The 18,988-nt window shown below is 46.8% G+C and overlaps 1 protein-coding gene across 1 annotated transcript in view; it reads right to left on the reverse strand.

The window, feature by feature from the left end:
- Positions 1–3,307: 3,307 nt before the first annotated feature.
- LOC120403838 (NACHT, LRR and PYD domains-containing protein 3-like) overlaps positions 3,308–18,988 on the reverse strand; it is a 63,428-nt gene continuing 47,747 nt past the window's right edge. The window contains exons 9-13 of the mRNA XM_039535640.1: positions 14,190–14,360; positions 12,344–12,514; positions 9,779–9,892; positions 5,716–5,886; positions 3,308–3,741 (exon numbers count right to left, since the gene is read on the reverse strand). Coding sequence (XP_039391574.1) covers positions 3,642–3,741; positions 5,716–5,886; positions 9,779–9,892; positions 12,344–12,514; positions 14,190–14,360 — 727 coding nt within the window. The 3' untranslated portion in view covers positions 3,308–3,641. The remainder of the gene's footprint in view (positions 3,742–5,715; positions 5,887–9,778; positions 9,893–12,343; positions 12,515–14,189; positions 14,361–18,988) is intronic.

The raw sequence follows: 18,988 nt of genomic DNA on the forward strand, positions 1-18,988 counted from the left end.
TTTTAAGACACTCACAGGAACAGCCCCTATTACTATCCAAAGAACCCACACTCCCCTCAAGTACATTTTGTCAGGGAAATTACTAAAAAGTAAAGTCTCAAACACCCAAATGGCTCAATAAATGCTTATCTTAGTCAACAAAGGGGTGACCACAAAAATGGTGTCCAAACCAGACATGCTAACACATGCCCTAATTAAAAACAGAAAAAAACAAAAACAAAAAACCCAACATAAATGTCCACAGGTCACTCTGGAAAAAACAATTGCCTTGATAAAAATTATTTATTATTTAAAATTATTTATTAGCCCTCCACTAAAAATATTCAATACCATGAATCAAAAAAAGCACATCTGGTTTACTAACAAAAGTGCAATGGTAGTAAAAAAAATTTGTAAAATATGCTGCCATTAGTTTTTTTTTAAAAAGTCACTCAAAAATGTCTAAATCATAAATCGGCCCAGCATGCCAAGCTCCCTGCAATTTACCAGGTTTTAAGGCAATATAAATATTCCCCATGGCCCATGTATATTTACGCTAACAAGTATCAGAGGGGCAGCTGCGTTAGTCTGTATCCACTGCTAACAGTAATTTGTGTATTAAAATATTAAATACATAATTGGTATAAAAACAGGTAAAAATCAGCATATATCATATTCAAAAAAATAAAAATAAATTTACCAGTGGGTAAAAAACCCCTAGACAATTAAAAGTGTGCCATGTAAAAGCACACAATAAAAAAATGGGTATAAAAGCCACCTGAAATAATCAGGTAAATAGAAGAGCTCGACAGCATAACATAGCAGTTGTAATCAAAGGTAAAAAAACCCCAAACATCTGTGCTAACACATCTAAGCCAACAAATAACACTACAAACCTCCCTAACCAAATTTTTAAAAAAGTTACTTAATATAGCCCATCAGTTTATGCATAAAAAACCAAAAAAATTAAAAAGGCTAAAGTAAGTAGCAAAATAAAAGTATATAAAAATAATGTTAAAACATGGGTGCAAAATTGTGTGCGGTGCATTGGAACAAGGCTCGTCCTCCCCACTGGCAATCCATGATGCACCAACAAAGGCCTGGGTCATGGCACAGGGTTCAAATTAATTTCATTAATAAATTACCAAAAAGTAAAAAAAATTCTGGTACTTATTGGTAATAATTAATTCCTTTTCAAAATGGGTAAAAGCATTTCTTACTGAAAATAACAGCACCGGGGGGTAGCCAAAAAGTTCTTTGATAAGGTAGTGTGTAAATATAGCACCCCCAAAATAATAAATCCTAACAATAAAAAAGCCTTTGTAAAAAAAAAATTTACAACAATAATACAAGCCTTAAATATTAAACAAAAGCTCCGTGTACCATACTGGCCTTAGTCCTCAGGCCAAATAAATCGCACTATTAATAAAGTGCTCCAAAAGGTAGTAAATCACACCACAAAAATACAAAACCACTAAAAATTAAAATTTAAATAAAAGATCCCTATAAAAACACCATATAAACTACCAGCTACTTGCTATTACCATATAAATAAAATAAGTCTATTAAAACAAAAACAATACTAACAGTTATTATGGGGAACTATGCAATACCCAGTAGTAAATTAAACCTATGGTTCCCAAACACATGCACCAAAACCTAAACCAAAAACTATACATTCAAAAAAAAAACCCTCAATTAAAATAAAAACCCCTAAATTATTTGTAACCCCAAATAATCCAATAAAGGTCTTGTTAAATCCACTAGTAATAAAAATAAAAATTTATATAAATGAAACTCAACTATGCGTATCTAAAATAAAATCTAAATGTTTACCTTACTCCCTTCCTATTGTGATGGCCTAAATACAAATGCATCAATACCCCAATAGCCAAGCAAAACAAAATATAGCAAACACCATATTAAAAAGAAATAGTTTTAAAGCAAAAGTTATAAATACTATAAACCTAAAAATAATTCAAAATAAATTAAGTTCCTTATCACAACTGCAAAATAATCTCATTCACAAGCAAGCAAATACTAATATAAACTTCGCACAAATAAATCTAAAAAATCTAAAAGCAATATACCACCACCAAACTGCTATATAAACAACAAATTTAAAAAAAAACTTTCTTAGCCATAAAATGTACTAAAATGCAAATTCTTAGTTTAGCATCACTTAAATACAAAATGTTTTGGGTAATGTCTAAAAATGTATCAACATATCTTTTAAAACAACAAAAAAAGTCCTTGTTCAATACTTACAAATATAAATAAATGCAATATGATTCCAGCAGCCCTGTCTATTCTCTAATCTGATGGTGTGAGAGCCTGGGTTTGTACATACATGCAGCATGTGCGTACGAGTAACAGTAGAATCCACACCAGGAAGGTGCCTTAAAGAAAGTTTCCCGGATAGAAGTAGCCCTAAAACAATCTCAAAGACTTTCGCTGAAGTATGTTCTGTCTGTGTGTGTTTGAGGCCTGAGAAACAAAGCTGTCAGCTGTAAATTGCTAAATAAGAGATGTCAAACTTCTGCTTAGCAGTGTGTGTTTTTTTCAAAGCCTACACTGTTATAGCTCTGGGTGAGGAGAGGAAAGTGTTCACCAGCACACACTGAAATGTCAGGAGGAAGCTTTGTAATTGGCTCTGAGCTTGTGGTTCGGACATTAAATAATAAACTCCTTACAGTATTAAGATGGTGACCCAGCACCAAATTATAGATTTGATTGATTGGGTAAAACAGTCACCTTCTTAGATCCTATTTAGGATTAATACAACAAATAATCAGTTCTTATTAATCTGATGAGGTAACTAATTTGGTGACATAATTTTGATTCAACATTGAGACTAATTTAATCAGGGTTTGATTTTGTTTGGGTAGTTGCATTGCTCTGTGCTTCATTTAGTTTCGTAGTACGATTAGTAGCTTCACTTTGGTGATACAGTTTGTTGGTGTAATAGTTTTAATACAATTTATAAAACTGATACCAAACAACATTTCTTTCAATAAGCAACAGGGGCCTACAACGTTGAGGATGTGAGCAGATCTCAATGGGTGAACCTAAAAGCCCAACCAGCTCCACATAATAAGCCTTTGGTTCTCACAGCCCTGACAGTCTCTTCGGGTACATCTTCACTACCAGCCGTATCGGCGGGTAGCAATCGATTTCTCGGGGATTGATATATTGCATCTCATCTAGACGCAATATATCAATCCCCGAACCCGCTCCTGTCAACTCCGGAACTCCACCAACGTGAATGGCGGTAGCGGAGTCGACAGGGGAGCCGTGGACGTCGATCCCGCGCCGTGAGGACGGTAGGTAACTCGATCTAAGATACTTCGACTTCAGCTACGCTATTCACATAGCTGAAGTTGCGAATCTTAGATTGATCCCCCACCCCCAGTGTAGATCAGCCCTTCCAGCCCTGCGCCTGTGGAGGCTGAATGTGTAAATTCAACAAGCTCACAAAACGGGAGCATATTTTCCCCATAGTGTGAGGTTCTTCTCACTCTTAGCACCAGCAGGAGAATATACATCTGGAGTCCTTGGTGATACCAGAGATGCCTTAAAAGAGGCAGGTCCTGTCCCTAGCTGCTGTCCCAGCTAGCAGGCCGACAGCCAGGCCAGAGCGGTGTCGGTGCAATGGCTCCTGCTCACCAATTCTTCCATACATGTATGAACATATCAGGTTTCCTCTTTTTCACAGCATCTAGCTCTCTCTGTGTCTCTTCATTTATATTGACACTGCTCAAGCTGTGCAGGAAAACAAGTCAAGAAAAAGTGTTAGACATAAAGCCTGAGAACACAGTCCCTTTGAAGCAGAGTTAGCCACACACCATTGGTTTCAGTGAAATCATCTCTGGAATGGACACAAAAGACTATTGCAATGAATGTTCAGACATAACTATCTGCGCCCATCTTCTTTCCCCATCCCACACATTTTTGGTCCACCCCGGCAGTCACCATCTGCACTGGATTCCCTCTGGAGTCTGACCAGGCCCGTCCTTGCCTGCTGAAGAGGCTGCTATTGAGTGACGTGCGTAACTCTCGGCCCACTTAGAGGGAGGGAGATGCCAGCATGTGACATTTATAGCAAGCAAGAAAACAGACTTCAGCGAACTTATTTGTTTCTGAATTGTTATTAATCTATAAAGTTATTGTTCTAAATCTAAATCATTTTGAAAGCTGCCATCATGTGTTTTGGTTGTAACATCCCAGAACCAAAGGCGGTGTGGGGGATGTCTAGGACTGTGTAGAAATCTGGACGTTGTTTAAATGTATTTGCTATCTCAATGCTCCACAGAACTTACTTCTATTTTTTAATTCCCGTCGGTCTTTTCCCTTCCTTTATTTCTGGTCCTTTTAGTTCTCTCTCTTTTATAGATTTGCCTTTTCCCCTTCAGGCCATTGATATGGAAATTTCAAAACATTCTCTTGTAGCTGTGGATTTAAACCTCCCACCTGGCTGGCTGTGCTGGATTTAAATGCTGCTTAAGCTGAAACCCTAGTAGCTTTTATGCACTAAGAAGATCTTAAAAACAGTTTAAAACTGCCTGACATTGTTCTGGAGGAAAAGGCAGATGTCAGTTGCCTAAGGAGCCAGCGGGACCTTCCAATCCTACCGCTATCTGTATGAGCTGCTGACTAGAGACAACCAAGATGAAGAGAGGAATGAAGGAACTGGGTTGCCATCATAGACAGAAAAAGAAATTAAGCAGAAACAATTAGGTGTCAACTTTGTATCCTTCCCCTCTTTTCCTTTGTCTATCTGTTTGGCTTTGTCCCAGAATTATTTGTTGAAATGGTGGTAAATTATTATTTGAATGCAGGGCTATTTTAATTCAATTGTGAAGCACCCCAGACTTGTATTCTCAGTCCTGCTTACTGAGTAAAATAACTGAGATTCTAACATAAAACTACACTGCCTTTGGAGTGCTCAAACAGCCACTTTATTATCCCATGTTTAAGCTAGTCAAACTGCATGAATAATAAATTTTTCAGGTTGGTGGCTGAAGAAAAAAAAAAGAAAAGGTTCATTTTGAACCAAAATCTAAATTTTTCAGGGTTTTGTTGTTGTTGAAAGAAATCAAACAAACAATTTTTTTTGGTGCCAAATGAAAATTTATTTGATCTGAAAAAAATGTTGGGTCATTTTGAGTTTTTCTTTAGTTTCTTTTGAAGTGTTTTTCACCCTCAAAAAACCAATTAATCAAATTAGCTACACAAAACATTCTAAACAAAACATTGTTTCAAAGTGACAAGACAAATCTTTTGTTTAAAAAAAGTCAGCTTTTTAGTCTGCCAAAATTAGTCACCAAATGCAACCTCCATTTGCAAATATTTTCATCCTGAAACTGCATTTTTCTGCACATTTACTATTTGAGCAAAAAATGTCACCCAGCTCTACTGGTATCACAGCAGTGTATCTCTGTCCCTTTCTCTGTGGGAGGAGACTAGGTGCTGGTTCTTGGGTGCACAGACAATAACACTGTGACCTCAGGAGAAAGAGCTTAAATCACATCACTATGTGCCAGCTTTTCCAAAGAACTTAGCACCCACAACTGGGGCTGGATGTTCAAGGGGACTGAAGTCCCATTTACCCAGGGTGCTGCTGGCTTTTCTGAAAATCTGACCATAGAAGTCACAAGCTACTGCATGCTGAGCACTTTAGAAAGCCTGGCCCCATGTGAAAGGAACACCGGTGAAAGGAGCCCACTGGTAACTTACCCCAGTTTCTGCAGTTTGCAGTTTGGGTGTTTCAGTCCTTCACACAACTGTTTCACACCTGAGTTGTCCATTGTTTTCTCTCCCAGGATCAGCTCTGTCAGTGTCTGGTTGGTGCTGAGCGCAGAGGCGAGATCCCCACAACAAGCAGCTGTGAAATGGCAACCACTCAGTCTGCAGGAGCCAGAGAGATACAAAGATTTATGACTGCTTATTTTTGCCCCATTCACTGGCATCAGCAGTTTTCATTCTAGGCATGTACAGTAAACTACAGTGCTCTGAGAGGAACCTTTGGGATTAGTCATAAATTCCAAGGCCAGAAGGGACAACTGTGATCATCTGGTCTGACCTGCAGTACAGGACGTCCCCCAAACAATTCCTGTTTGAACTAGAGCAGAGCTTGTCGACAAAAATATTCAATCTTGATTTTAAAATTGCCAGTGACAGAGAATCCACCACAACCCTTGGTAAATTGTCCCAGTGGTTAGCTGCCCTCACGGAACCTTATTTCCAGTCTGAATTTGTCTAGCTTCAACTTCCAGCCATTGGATCCTGTTATACTTTCCTCTGCTAGACTGAAGAGCCCATTATCAAATATTTGTTCCCCACGTAGGTACTTGTACACTGTGATCATGTCACCCCTTAGCCTTCTCTTTCTTAAGCTAAGTAGATCGAAGTCTGTCACTATAAGGCAGGTTTTCCCATCCTTGCATTATTCTCATGGCTCTTCTCAGGACCATCTCCAATTTATCAACATCCTTCTTGGACTGTGGGCACCAGAACTAGACACAATATTCCAGCAGCCGTCACACCAGTGCTAAATACAAAGGTAAAATCACCTTGACTCCTACTCGAGATTCTTCTCTTTATACATCCATTAGCCCTTTTGGCCACAGCATCGCACTGGGAGCTCATGCTTAGCTGATTATCCACCGTACCCCCTCAAGTCTTTTTCAGAGTCACTGCTACCCAGGACAGGGTTCCCCACCCTGTAAGTGTGGCCTACATTCTTTGCTCCTAGAGGTACAAGTTTATATTTGTCTGTACTAAAATGCACATATTGTTCGCTTGCGCCCAATTTCCCAAACAATACAGATTGCTCTGTAGCAGTAATTTGTGCTCTACATCTCTACATTGTTTCCCATTTTGCAATTTTTGTGTCATCCGTAAACTTTATCAGTGATACTATGTTGTCTGCCAGGTCATTGATAAAAATGTTACAAAGCATAGGGCCAAGAACTGTGGTGCCCCCATAGAAACACACCCTCTCGTCTTAAACTCTACAAGCCCCGGAGGGAATACTTCACCATGAGCAGGTGTTGTGTCAGTTACTATGTGTTCTATATGTGATTGTTCAGATGAGTTGAAGGGACAGGTAGATTGAGGGGCTATTTCTAGTAGGTGGGGTGATCCTAACAATATCCTGTAATGACCTGCTGGTTCTCTACTGGATACCGCCCCCTCTAGAGTGGTAAGAGGAGAAAGGACTAAGCCCTAGCTTAGTCTGGTGGAGGAAGGACCTAGATTAGTATCTCCCCAGTAGGGGGCGCTGTGTTAAGCAGAATGACGAGGAAAGAGAAGTGACATCCTGTGGACAGAAGGGATCAGGCTGGGAGAGCGAGATGGCCGGGGGGGGGGGGCGATGAGCAGCAGGCTGCAGGTAGCAAGGACAGAAAGCCTGGCAGTGGTATCCTGAGAGCCAGGGCAAGGAGGCAGGTGGGAAGGTGAGAGCTGATCAAAGAAGCAGGCTGTGGCTGGTGGGCTGGGAGCAGCAGCACCAGGACATGTGGGGTGGAGCAGCCTGCAAGCAGGAGGTGAGAGGCAATTGCTAAGGCTGGGTGACAGGAGGACAATACACAGGGACCCCGAGGAGACTAGAGACGACAGGACTGAGCTCTGGCCAGTGGGGTCGCAGACAAGCCCTAAATTGTCTGCCATGAGAAAGATGGGTCAAAAATGGCACCGGGTGCTAGCCCACAGCCGGTTCTCAGTGATACACTTTCTGGCTGGGCTGTGTTATCAGTAGCTGGGGTGATACTGCTGATTTGGCCATGCACTGCTACAGGCTGGGAACCGACTAGCTAAGCAGCAGTTTTGCAGAAAAGGACCTAGGGATTACAGTGGATGAGAAGCTGGATATGAGTCAGCAGTGTGCCCTTGTTGCCAAGAAGGCCAATGATATATTGGGCTGCATTAGTAGGAGCATTGCCAGCAGATTGAGGGAAGTGATTATTCCCCTCTATTTGGCATTGATGAGGCCACATCTGGAGTATTGCAGCCAGTTTTGGGCCCCGCACTACAGAAAGGATGTGGACAAATTGGAGAGAGTCCAGTGGAGGGCAATGAAAATGATTAGGGGGCTGGAGCACATGACTTATGAGGAGAAACTGAGGGACCTGAGCTTATTTAGTCTGCAGAAGAGAAGAGTGAGGGGGGGATTTGATAGCAGCCTTCAACTACCTGAACGGGGGTTCCAAAGAGAATGGAGCTCAGCTGTTCTCAGTGGTGGCAGATGACAGAACAAGGAGCAATGGTCTCAAGTTGCAGTGAGGGAGGTTTAGGTTGTATATTAGGAAAAACTATTTCACTAGGAGGGTGGTGAAGCACTGGAATGGGTTACCTAGGGAGGTGATGGAATCTCCATCCTTAGAGGTCTTTAAGGCCCAACTTGACCAGCGGCGGCTCCAGGCACCAGCACTCCAAGTGCGTGCCTGGGGTGGCAAGCTGCGGGGGCAGCCTGCTGGTCCCTGCGAGGGCAGCAGTCAGGCAGCCTTTGGTGGCAAGCCTGCAGGAGGTCCGCCAGTTCCACAGATTTGGCGGCAATTCGGCGGCGGGTACGCCGAAGCTGCAGGACTGGCGGACCTCCCACAGGCATGCCGCCGAAGGCTGCCTGCTTGTCGTGCTTGGGTCGGCAAAAAAGCTAGAGCTGCCTTTGGGCTTGACAATAGTAATAAGAGATATACACCTATCTTCTAGAACTGGAAGGGACCTTGAAAGGTCATTGAGTCCAGCCCCCTGCCTTCACTAGCAGGACTAAGTACCGATTTTTGCCCCAGATCCTTAAGTGGCCCCCTCAAGTATTGAACTCACAACCGTGGGTTTAGCAGGCCCATGCTCAAACCACTGAGCTATCCCTCCTCGCTAGGATGATTTAGTTGGGGTTGGTCCTGCTTTGAGCATAGGGTTGGACTAGATGACCTCCTGAGTTCCCTTCCAACCCTGATATTCTGTGAAATGACAGGTGATGATCGGGGGGAGTCCCAGCCACTTTGTGGGAAACACATTAATGTTGATGTTATTTATTCACATTACAGTTTACAGCCAGTTTGGGAGAACAGAGCCATGTTCAATTTCCTTTTCTTTCCAGCCCTTTTGGGAGAGCAGGAGTGACAGCTCCAGTTCAGGGCAGTGTGCACACATGTGGGGTTGTTACTGCCTTAGTGAGTAAAGTCATTGTTTTTCTAACTCCAAAATATGCTGCATTTGTGGTTTGCTAAAAACCACTGGATTCTGCCCTTGGCAGCACCACGTTCACATCTGGCACTGCTGAGAGACTTCAAGGAGAAGATATTGGCTGTAACCCACCTTCCTACTGCACTGATCCTGGGCCAGGTGGGGGCCAAAACAGCCTCTGGTATAACTCAGAGGAAACTGCAGAACTAAAATTCATTTGCAATTTAACACCATTAATTTGTGCTTGAATAGGGACTGGGAGTGGCTGGCTCACTACAGAAGCAACTTTTCCTCTCCTGGAGTTGACACCTCCTCATCAGTTACTGGGAGTGGACTACATCCACCCTGTTCAAATTGGCCCTGTCAACACTGGTTCTCTGCTTGTGAGGTAACTCCCTTCTCTTCATGTGTCAGTGTAATAATCCCTGCATCTGTAATTCTCACTCCATGCATCTGAAGAAGTGGGTTTTTGACCCACAAAAGCTTATGCCCAAACAAATCTGTTAGATTTTAAGGTACCACCGGACTCCTTGTTGTTTTTGATAAATAGAGTGTAACTCACAACACCACCATGTCAACAAGCACAGACTAAAGGGAACCAGCTGGTACTTACTGTAGTATCTGTAATTTGCAGTTTGGATGTTTTAATCCTTCACACAGCAGCTGCACTCCTGAATCTCCTAGGTTGTTCCACCTTACGCCGAGCTCTGTCAGGGTCTGGCTGGTGCTGAGAACAGAGGACAGATCCCCACAACAAGCAACTGTGAGATCACAATTCCCCAGTCTGTAGGATATGAAGATATACAGGGAGCAAAATGATGACTTGTTTATGCCCCATCCTCTGCATTTCCCCTCCTTGATACCTGTGTGTAACTCTAAAGTTAATTCTTAATTTAGAAACAATACAGAAATCACTTTTAGAAGCAATTACAGAAATACCCCTACAGAATATCAGGGTTGGAAGGGACCTCAGGCAGTCATCTAGTCCAACCCCCTGCTAAAAGCAGGACTAGGACAAGGACCAGGCCCCAGGCAGATTTTTGCCCCAGACCTCTAACTGGTCCCCTCAAGGATTAAATTCACAACCCTGGGTTTAGCAGGCCAAGGCTCAAACTACTGAGCTATCCCTCTCCCCTATATAAGGCTCTAGACAGGGGTGGGCAAACTACGGCCCATGGGACATTTTAAGCCGGCCCTTGAGGTCTCACTGGGGAGTGGGGTCTGGGGCTTGTCCTGCTCCGGTGCTCTGGCACTCCAGCCAGGGAGCAGATTCAGGGGCCACTCTATGCGGCTCCTGGAAGCCGTGGCATGGCCCCACTCCAGCTGCTGCGCACTCCAATGGCCCCCTCTGATGCTCTAATGGGAGCTGCAGGGGAAGTACCTGCCTGTGTAGGAGCCGGAGGAGGGACATGCTACTGTTTCCAGGAGCCATTTGAGGTAAGCGCCGCCCGGAGCCTGCACCCCTAAGCTTTCCCCATGCCCCAACCCTCTGCCCCAGCCCTGATCCTCCTTCTGCTCTCTAAAACCCTTGATCCCAGCCCAGAGCACCCGCCTGCACCCTAAACCCCTCATCCCCGGCCCCACGCCCAGCCAGAGCCTGCACCCCTTCCCGCACTCAAGCCCCCTGCCCCAGCCCTGATCCCTCTCCTGCCCTCCAAACCCCTCGATCCCAAGCTGGAGCACCCTCCTATACCCCAAACTCTGCATCCCCAGCCCCACCCCAGAGCCCGCACCCTCAGCTGGAGGCTGCACCCCACACCCCCCCAGGAGCCCCCACCAGCACCCAGAACTCCACATTTCTGGCCCCACCCCAGAGCCCACACCCTCAATCAGAGCCCTTACCCCCTCCTACACCCCAAACCCAATTTTGTGAACATTCACAGCTGCCATACAATTTATATTCCCAGATGTGGCCCTTGGGCCAAAAAGTTTGTTCACCCCTGCTCTAGACCTCTAGCACACAATTAGTACTACAGCCAAAACCCGAGTAGCACTAAATTAATTATTCTAATAGGAGCTCATCCATCCAACTACAGAAAGCACCTTCCCACTCCTCAACCCTCTCTAAAACCCCATCAAACAGAGGCTCTTTGCAGCATGCCCAGAAGGTTCCTAAATGTGGAGTATTTTGGATGGGGGGGGGTGGGGGGGGAAGGGCAAGTCCCAGAGCCTTCACAGAGGCCAACCATCCCTTCTCTTTTATAACAAAAGGGGGATCAGCTCAGGTGCCTGTGCAGACTGCAGTTGGGACAATCTGGCCCAGTGCCAGACACAATTCCTCAGATAGGCTGGTTCCAGGCCATTTAGGGCTTTATAGCTCAGAAGACCAGAGACCAATAGGCAACCAGAGAAATCCTGGAGCCATGTGCTCCCAGCAGGATTCCACGCGCAGTAAGTGACCTAGCGCTGTCTACACTGGGGCTTAGGTCGGCTTAACTAAGTCTCTCGGGGGTGTGTGTGAATTTTTCACACCCCTGAGCGACATAGCTGGGTCAACCTAACTTTCTAGTATGGACCAAACCTTAGTGAGTAAAATAAACAGAGGATCTACAGAAAATCTCTATGGGGCGTGAAGAGGCTCTGTGTGACCCAACTTCTGTCTAGTAAAATATGACAAATCTACAGTGTGATGGGGTCTCTCAGCTGTACACAGGAGGAGAGTAGGTGTTTTTGGGTGGTCATTAGATGAACCAGTTGGGATTTTTTCAGTGAAATAGTTTTTCCATCAGAAAATGCAGATTAGTCACACACTTTTTGTGGGAACGTCTCGGTGTTGATGGAAGTTCTGTCAGGAAGGTCTTTCCTAGCCAGGCTGGACTGTCAGGGCAAAACTACAGAGAGAGCAAGCCTAGAATAGCCAGTAGCCCTGTGGTTGGGGCATTCACCTGGCCTGTGTGAGGCCCAGCTTCGTCTCCTCCCAAATCAGGCAGAGCAGTGACTTTAACCTGTGCTCCCCACACCTCAGGTGAGTGCCCTAACCAGTGGGCTATTGGCTAGTTTAGCTTCTCTCTCTCTAAGAAGGTGTTTGTTTCATCACAATGCAGAATGGGGGGAAATACTGAGTTTTCACAGGATGGAAAACAGTTTCCCACAGCTGCCAGGAGTACGGATGTTCCAGTAGACAAAGCTCAGGTCACTGTTAAGAAGCACAGACTGCAGGAAACCAGCTGTTACTTACACTAGTTTCTGCAGTTTGCAGTCTGGGTGTTTCAGTCCCTCACACAGCAGCCGCACGCCTGAATCCCCCAGTTTGTTATCCGCCAGTTCCAGCTCTGTCAGGCTCTGGCTGGTGCTGAGAATAGTGGAGAGATCCCCACAGCAAGCAGCTGTGAGGCTGCAACTCCCCAACCTACAAGAGACAAATACACAGAGAGGGAAGTGATCACTTGTTTCCTCCCTGTTGGCTGTGGTTCCCTCACTGGTGTCGGTATCTGTCTGGAGAGGGTTTCATTTCCATTCTGGAGGGAGGGAAGGATGGCTCCTGCCACATGTGCCACTAGCCAAATACTTAGGGGCTAGGGACATCCCAGGTCCTCAGCGAGTAAGGGGTTAATTCTGGCTTCCTTCAGTCTGTCCTTGCACAGGTGCTCAGGGAAAGGGCTATAAAAACAGCTGTTGGGGAGCCAGTGGGTGCAGAATGGCTGTGGGTTGAGATGGCTGCAAATCCAGGCTGAGCGAGCCTCAGGCTGGGGTGGTTTATGATTTGATGCGTTTAAGTTGTTTTGCTTTGCTGATTGAGATTTGCTTCTGCTGAAATATCCTTCCTGATTACCAGAGTCTTGCTGCCGTACAGTGCTAGGACCATGGTACCACCCCATACACCTGCTGCTCACTCTGCCTCTTCCTGACTCTCAATAGAACATTTGCTGTTGCAGCTGAGTCTTCAGAGCTATGCTGGCCCTGCAATTTGGCCTGAAACTACCCCTGGGAGGATATATCACGTGGGGTCTTGCAAGGGTCTGTCCTGGGTCCAGTACTGCTCAATATTTTCATTAACAGCTTGAATGATGGAGTAGCAAGTACACTTATAACATCTGCAGATGGCACCAAGCTGGGAGGGGTTACAAACAATTTTAGAAGACAGAATTAGAATTCAAAATGATCTTGATTAATTGGAAAACTGGTCTGAAATTGATAATATTAGATAGAGACATGCAATGTTTTGCAGTTAGCAAGGAAAAATATCAAATGCACAACTTCAAAATGGGGAATAACTGGCTAGGCGGCAGTACTGCAGAACAGGATCTGGGGAATATGAGTAAACAGTGTGATGTATTTTTGAAAAAATGCTAATATCACTGTAGGGTGTATTAGCAGGAGAGTCGTAAGTAGGGCATGGGAGGTGATTGTCCCACTCTACCCATCACCAGTGAGGCCTCAGCTGGAGAACTGTGTCCAGTTTGCGGCATCACAGTTCAAGAAAGATGTTGACGAATTAGAGAGTCCAGATGAGAGCAACAAAAGTGAAAAGAGGTTTAGAAAACAAGCTCCACAAGAAAAGGGTGAAAGACTTGGGCATGTTTAGTCTACAAAAGACAAGGCTGAGGGGCAACATGATAACAGTCTTCAACTATGTGAAAAGTTGTTATAAAGAGAATGGTGATCCATTGTTCTCCATGTCCACCAAGGGTAGGACAGGAAGTAATCAGCTGAATCAACAGCAAGGGAGATTTAGGTTGGATATTAGGAAATACTTTCTAAATATAAGGATAGTAAAGCCCTGGAACAAGTCACCTAGGGAGACTGAAACCTGTGGAATCCCTGTCCTTGGAGGTTTTTAAGAACAGGTGAGACAAACACCTGCCAGGGATGGGCTACGCTTACTTAATTCTGCCTCTGCACTGGGGGATGGACTTGCTGATCTCTCAGGGTCCCTTCCAGCTGTACATTTCTAAGGAGTGGGATGGTCCCCCTGAGGTGCAGGGCCTGGGGCTGGTTTCAGCAAAGCTTTACAGTTTGGTAACCCAGCAGCCAGAGCTACCATGCTAGCAGGCACAGTCTGGAGGAGACCAGCCAGTACTTACAGTATTTTCTGCAGTTTGCAGTTGGGATGTCTCAGTCCCTCACACAACACCTGCACGCCTGAATCTCCCAGCTTTGCCCCCCAAAGGTTCAGCTCTGTCAGGGCCTGGCTGGTGCTGAGAGCAGAGGAGAGGAACCCACAACATACAGCTGAGAGTCTGCACCCCTCCAACCTGCATGAAATGAAGAGAGAATGGAAAACGAGTCATTTCTGACCCATGCACTGTGTTCCCCTCACAGATGTCTGTGTGAGTCTAGAAAGATTTGTTATTGTGGGAGTGCAGGGAGAGACGACAGCGCTGTGGGAAGAGGCCAGGGGGAATAAAAACACAGAAGGCCGTTAGTGTGGATTTCTTCCATGCACGCCTGTCGGGCAGGGTTTAGCTCTCGTTCATGTTGGTGTAACTCTGGAGCATCCCTTGCAGTCAATAAAGGCAGACTTGCAAATACAGAGCAGCTGAGAGCACAGTCTGGCCCATTATGTCGGTTATGCAGCACTCCACAAGTGACTGGTCAGTTGAAGTGAAGGGAGGGGGCAGGTTGTGGGGTCACTTTTAGTGGGTTGGGAGGGGGAAGGTCGTGGCTGGAAAATAGTTCAAACATTTTCATTGCTAGCGCTCTGGATCCCTTCTGGTTTAAGCAGATGGAGCCAGAATAAGCTCTCCAGCCCCCAAGTGTTCCCCAGGGCCATGAGCATCCATTACCCGTCCCTTGTAAGAACAGACACCCTTAATCCCAGAAGACAAACTACCTGATCGTTCTCATAACCAACCAACCCCCCACAGTGTTGAGGATACAGCACCTTTTCCCCATTACAGCCTCTGTCTAGCACAACTGGAATCCCCAAACCTCTCAGCCCCGAACCTGCCCGTGAGTGACAGACACAATAGAAATGTGTGACAGTGACTGGAATGTGGAACACCTGGGTCTTGCTTTACACAGCACCGTGACTGAGCAGATTAATGATTTTTAACTAAACGTCTGTTTTTAAGGCTGTTTCTTCCCTGGGTGAATTAAATAAACTTGTTGTTTAAGAAGAAAACTAGAAAAAACCAAGACCTTAGTCCAATGGTAGCCAAAGGACCCTTGCACAGGGCAGCAGCCAGGTTTGGATCAGAGACTTTCAAGTACACAGAACGGACTGCTACCACCTGAGATGACATAGTAACTATTTATCCTATGCATGGACCAGCCTGTAGAGAGGGAGTTTCCAGTGGGTCACACAGCTATTAACCATACAGCAGTAGAAGGTTGGATGCTATTTGACATTCAGATAGCAGGAAGTTCCCTGTGATGATGTGGTGTGTTGCAGTCAGTGGATATGTGCTGAGTGGACACTAGGATACAGTTACCGGTGTCCTGGGAGTTGTCATTTCCTTGCTTTTAAGGATTTGTGTTGAGCAGGTGCCCCACTCACCCAGCCGTAATCATTTCTAGACAAAGATGTAGTTTGTGGAGTATCCTGGCTTAATGACAACAAATGTAGGAAGGTTTGGGGGGAGGGAGAGAGAGGCCAGGAAACGGGGAGCAGGGATATTTGAAGTGGGGTTAATGGTGTGTATAGGGTCCCAGCAGATCCATTTCCACCCTCCCTAACTCCAGCACAAAGGGGCCTGTGTTCTTGGTTCCCACCTGTCAAGTGCTGCTCTGCTCTGCCTGCCCAGCCATGGCTCCTTGGAGCTCTGAAGCTTTGACAGAGATTCTTCTGCTCCCAGTCGTCCCACAGGGTAAGTCCCAAAACTGCATCACACATGGACCCAGTCTGCTCCCTCTGTGCCACAGCAAACTCCTTCTCCCAGCAGCTCTGCCCTGCGCGGAGGGAGCTGGGCCGCACACTCTTTGGTTTTGGCAGCAGCACCCTTCCTTTTCCTGCTTCTCTTTCCTCCCTCCCCACAGGCCATCTGGACCTGGATGAGAAGTTGCCTGAAAATGGAAATCCCTTCCCATCAAAAAAATTTGCATTTTTGAAAATGTTCTGCCCCAAATTGGGACAAAAATTCAAAGTATTTTATGGGAAAGGACTTCCAGAAAAATTCCATTTGGGGAGAACCAAAATGATTCCCTAGCTGCCTTCCTGGCTCCAGGGCTGCCTGGCTTCCCAGATGCCTGAGAAGAGACTGGATGGGAACCTGGACAGACCAGGAGAGCTGGTTATTGAGCCGAGGACCCAGAAAGCCTAGGGTCCTGCAGTCTCTCCAAACAGAGAGGCTGAAGCTGACTTCTCCATACTTTTTGCCACTGTTGTTGGGTCGTGTGACTGCCAGGTCACTCACTGTGCCTAGTGCGACAGCAGCTGGGAGATGTACATGGATGAAGTTCTGCAGGGTGGTCACCTATTCTAGAATCCTCTTGACTAAGGCAACGTTGAAAACCTGAAAGCGGTTCAGTTCGGCTCTTGACAAGGAAGCTGTCAACTTTTGCAAGCTCCTACATCCCAGGACAAGAGGAGAAGCTGCCTTTACATCCGGTGCTAACACCAAAAGTTCTCAGCTACTCTCCTGTTGCTGTCACCTCTGTCTGGGCAGGGACCCACATCCCTCTTCCTCCTGACCAGGGGTTTGGGCAGCCGCCTTGCAAGTTATTGTGTCTGTCCCAGAAGCAGGGGCGGCTCTAGCTTTTTGGCCGCCCCAAGCAGTCATGCGTGGGAGGCGCCCCGGAGTCGCGGGAGCAGCGGACCTCCCGCGGGCATGACTGCTTGTCCCGCGTGGCTCGGCTGGACCTCCCGCAGCTGCGGGCGGCTCGCGGGTCCGGCGGCTCCACTTGAGCTGCCGCAGTCATGCCTGCGGGAGGTCCAGCGGAGCCGCGGGACGAGCGCCCCCTCCGCAGTCATGCCTGCGGCAGGTCCAGTCATCCCGGGGCTCCGGTGGACCTCCCGCAGGCATGACTGCGGCAGGACCACCGGCCCAGCCCGCTGCCCCCCGTGGCCGCAGGGGACGCCCCCTAGATGTTGCCGCCCTAGGCACCAGCTTGTTTTGCTGGTGCCTAGAGCCGCCCCTGCCCAGAAGGTCTGACCAAGAATCCTGCCCCTGCGCTTTGTTTTCTCTCCCAGGCTGTGGCCAGTATGTGGCTGTAGCTACAAGTAACCAAATAGCTCTGGCCTTAAACAAACCCTACTATGACCCTGTTTATTTCACTGACACGCTCACTTTCTCCTTTTCCAATGCAGAAGCTCACTGTCCTGCCATGATGGCATCAAAGGAGCTGGGTGAAGATACCCCAACCTAGTAAGCAGGGCCAGTGCAACCATTTAGGCGACCGCTAGGGCATTAGGATTTGGGGGGCGGCATTTTCTTCGGCAGCAACCGTGGTGGCCAGATCTTCGGTCTCCCTGGTTGCCACCGGCATTTAGGCGGAGGGAGCTGGGGCAGGGGAGCGCAGGGAGAGCCACCTGCAGCAAGTAAGGGGGGGGCAGCACGCAAGGGAACTCCCCACCCCAGCTCACCCCTGCCCTGCCTCCTCCCCGAGCACGCCATGGCTGCTTCACTTCTCCCGCCTCCCAGGCTTGCGGCTCAGGGCGGAGGGTGGGGAGCTGTCGCAGGGGGGGGCTCCTCAGGGCGGAGGAGGGGAGCTGCCATGGGGGGGAGGGGAGGGAAGGGCGCCTCAGGGTGGGGGCTCAGGGACGGGGGAGGGCGCAAGGTGGAAGTTTTGCCTAGGGCGCGAAACATCCTTGCACCAGCCCTGCTAGTGAGTGACACAAGCTGCCTCCTTCTGAGACAGCTGTCAATCAGAGTGTGGTGGGTTGTGATGTAGGAGTGATCTGTCACTAACACAATCTCCAGAGATCCCTTCTCTGCAGCACATTAGATCCAAAGCTGGTGGGGGGTGGGCACTGCACCAGGTTCACAAGGCCATTATTTCACCTTGTGCCCTGCTCCCTACAGTGTATTTCCCCGTGAGTTGTCTAGTCTACTGTGATGATGGCCCAAGTCATGGAGCTTCCACCCCTTCCGGGGGGAGACTATTCCATGGACTATTCCAGCAGATCTGTCAGAGCAGCACAGCAGTGAAGCAGACACACTTCAGTTTTGTATCTTCCCTCCCGCTCCCCCCCCATATCACTCTCAGTGAGTTACTCATTCCCCACCCTCCTCCGAGCTGTGAGGGAGAGATGGGGCAGTTGCCACCAGGGAGAGGTGCCACCATCACTCTCTGCAGGGCTGTGGTGGAGGAGAGGCCAGTCGTCACTGATGGTGGAGAAAAAACAAAGAGCTTTGAGATGAGTCCTGTCCACCTACATACTGACAGGCAGAGTTTTGAAGCCCTGCTTGGGGGCTGGTGGGGAAAGATGGGGACAGAAGCATCTCATCCCTCCATCCATGAATCTGATGTTCTGGGGAGAGAATGGGGGTCCCTGGATTAGGGGTTTGTGGCTCTAACCCCAAACCTCCAATTATAGACAGCAGCTGCAGTAAAAGGTAGCTGATTTTGACATTCACTTTGCTGTTGCTTTTGGGGCAGATTTTCAAGAGAGCTCACCATCCAATGTGGAAGGCTTCAAAATTTGTGCAGAAAAGTGTCACAAGTTTTAAAGTAATATATAAAGAAGTCAAAGTCATTAAAGTTATATGTAAAATGGGCTGTTAATGGAAGGGTAAGAGAGTGCTCTCTCTCTCTCTCTCTTTTTTTTAAAGCCCAATATTAAAGAATTGGTTTAAAAAAATTGAAATATTTTCCCAGCTGTCTACTGTGGGCCCACCTTTGCTTAATATTTCCATTTTCCAAACAGGGCAAGCTGGGTGCATGTTGTGAGCCATTGGCAATGGTACTGGAGAGACATTGAACTCTCAGCTCTTCTTTATAC

Source organism: Mauremys reevesii, linkage group 4 (assembly GCF_016161935.1).
Source record: "Mauremys reevesii isolate NIE-2019 linkage group 4, ASM1616193v1, whole genome shotgun sequence".
Taxonomy (NCBI): Eukaryota; Metazoa; Chordata; order Testudines; family Geoemydidae; genus Mauremys; species Mauremys reevesii.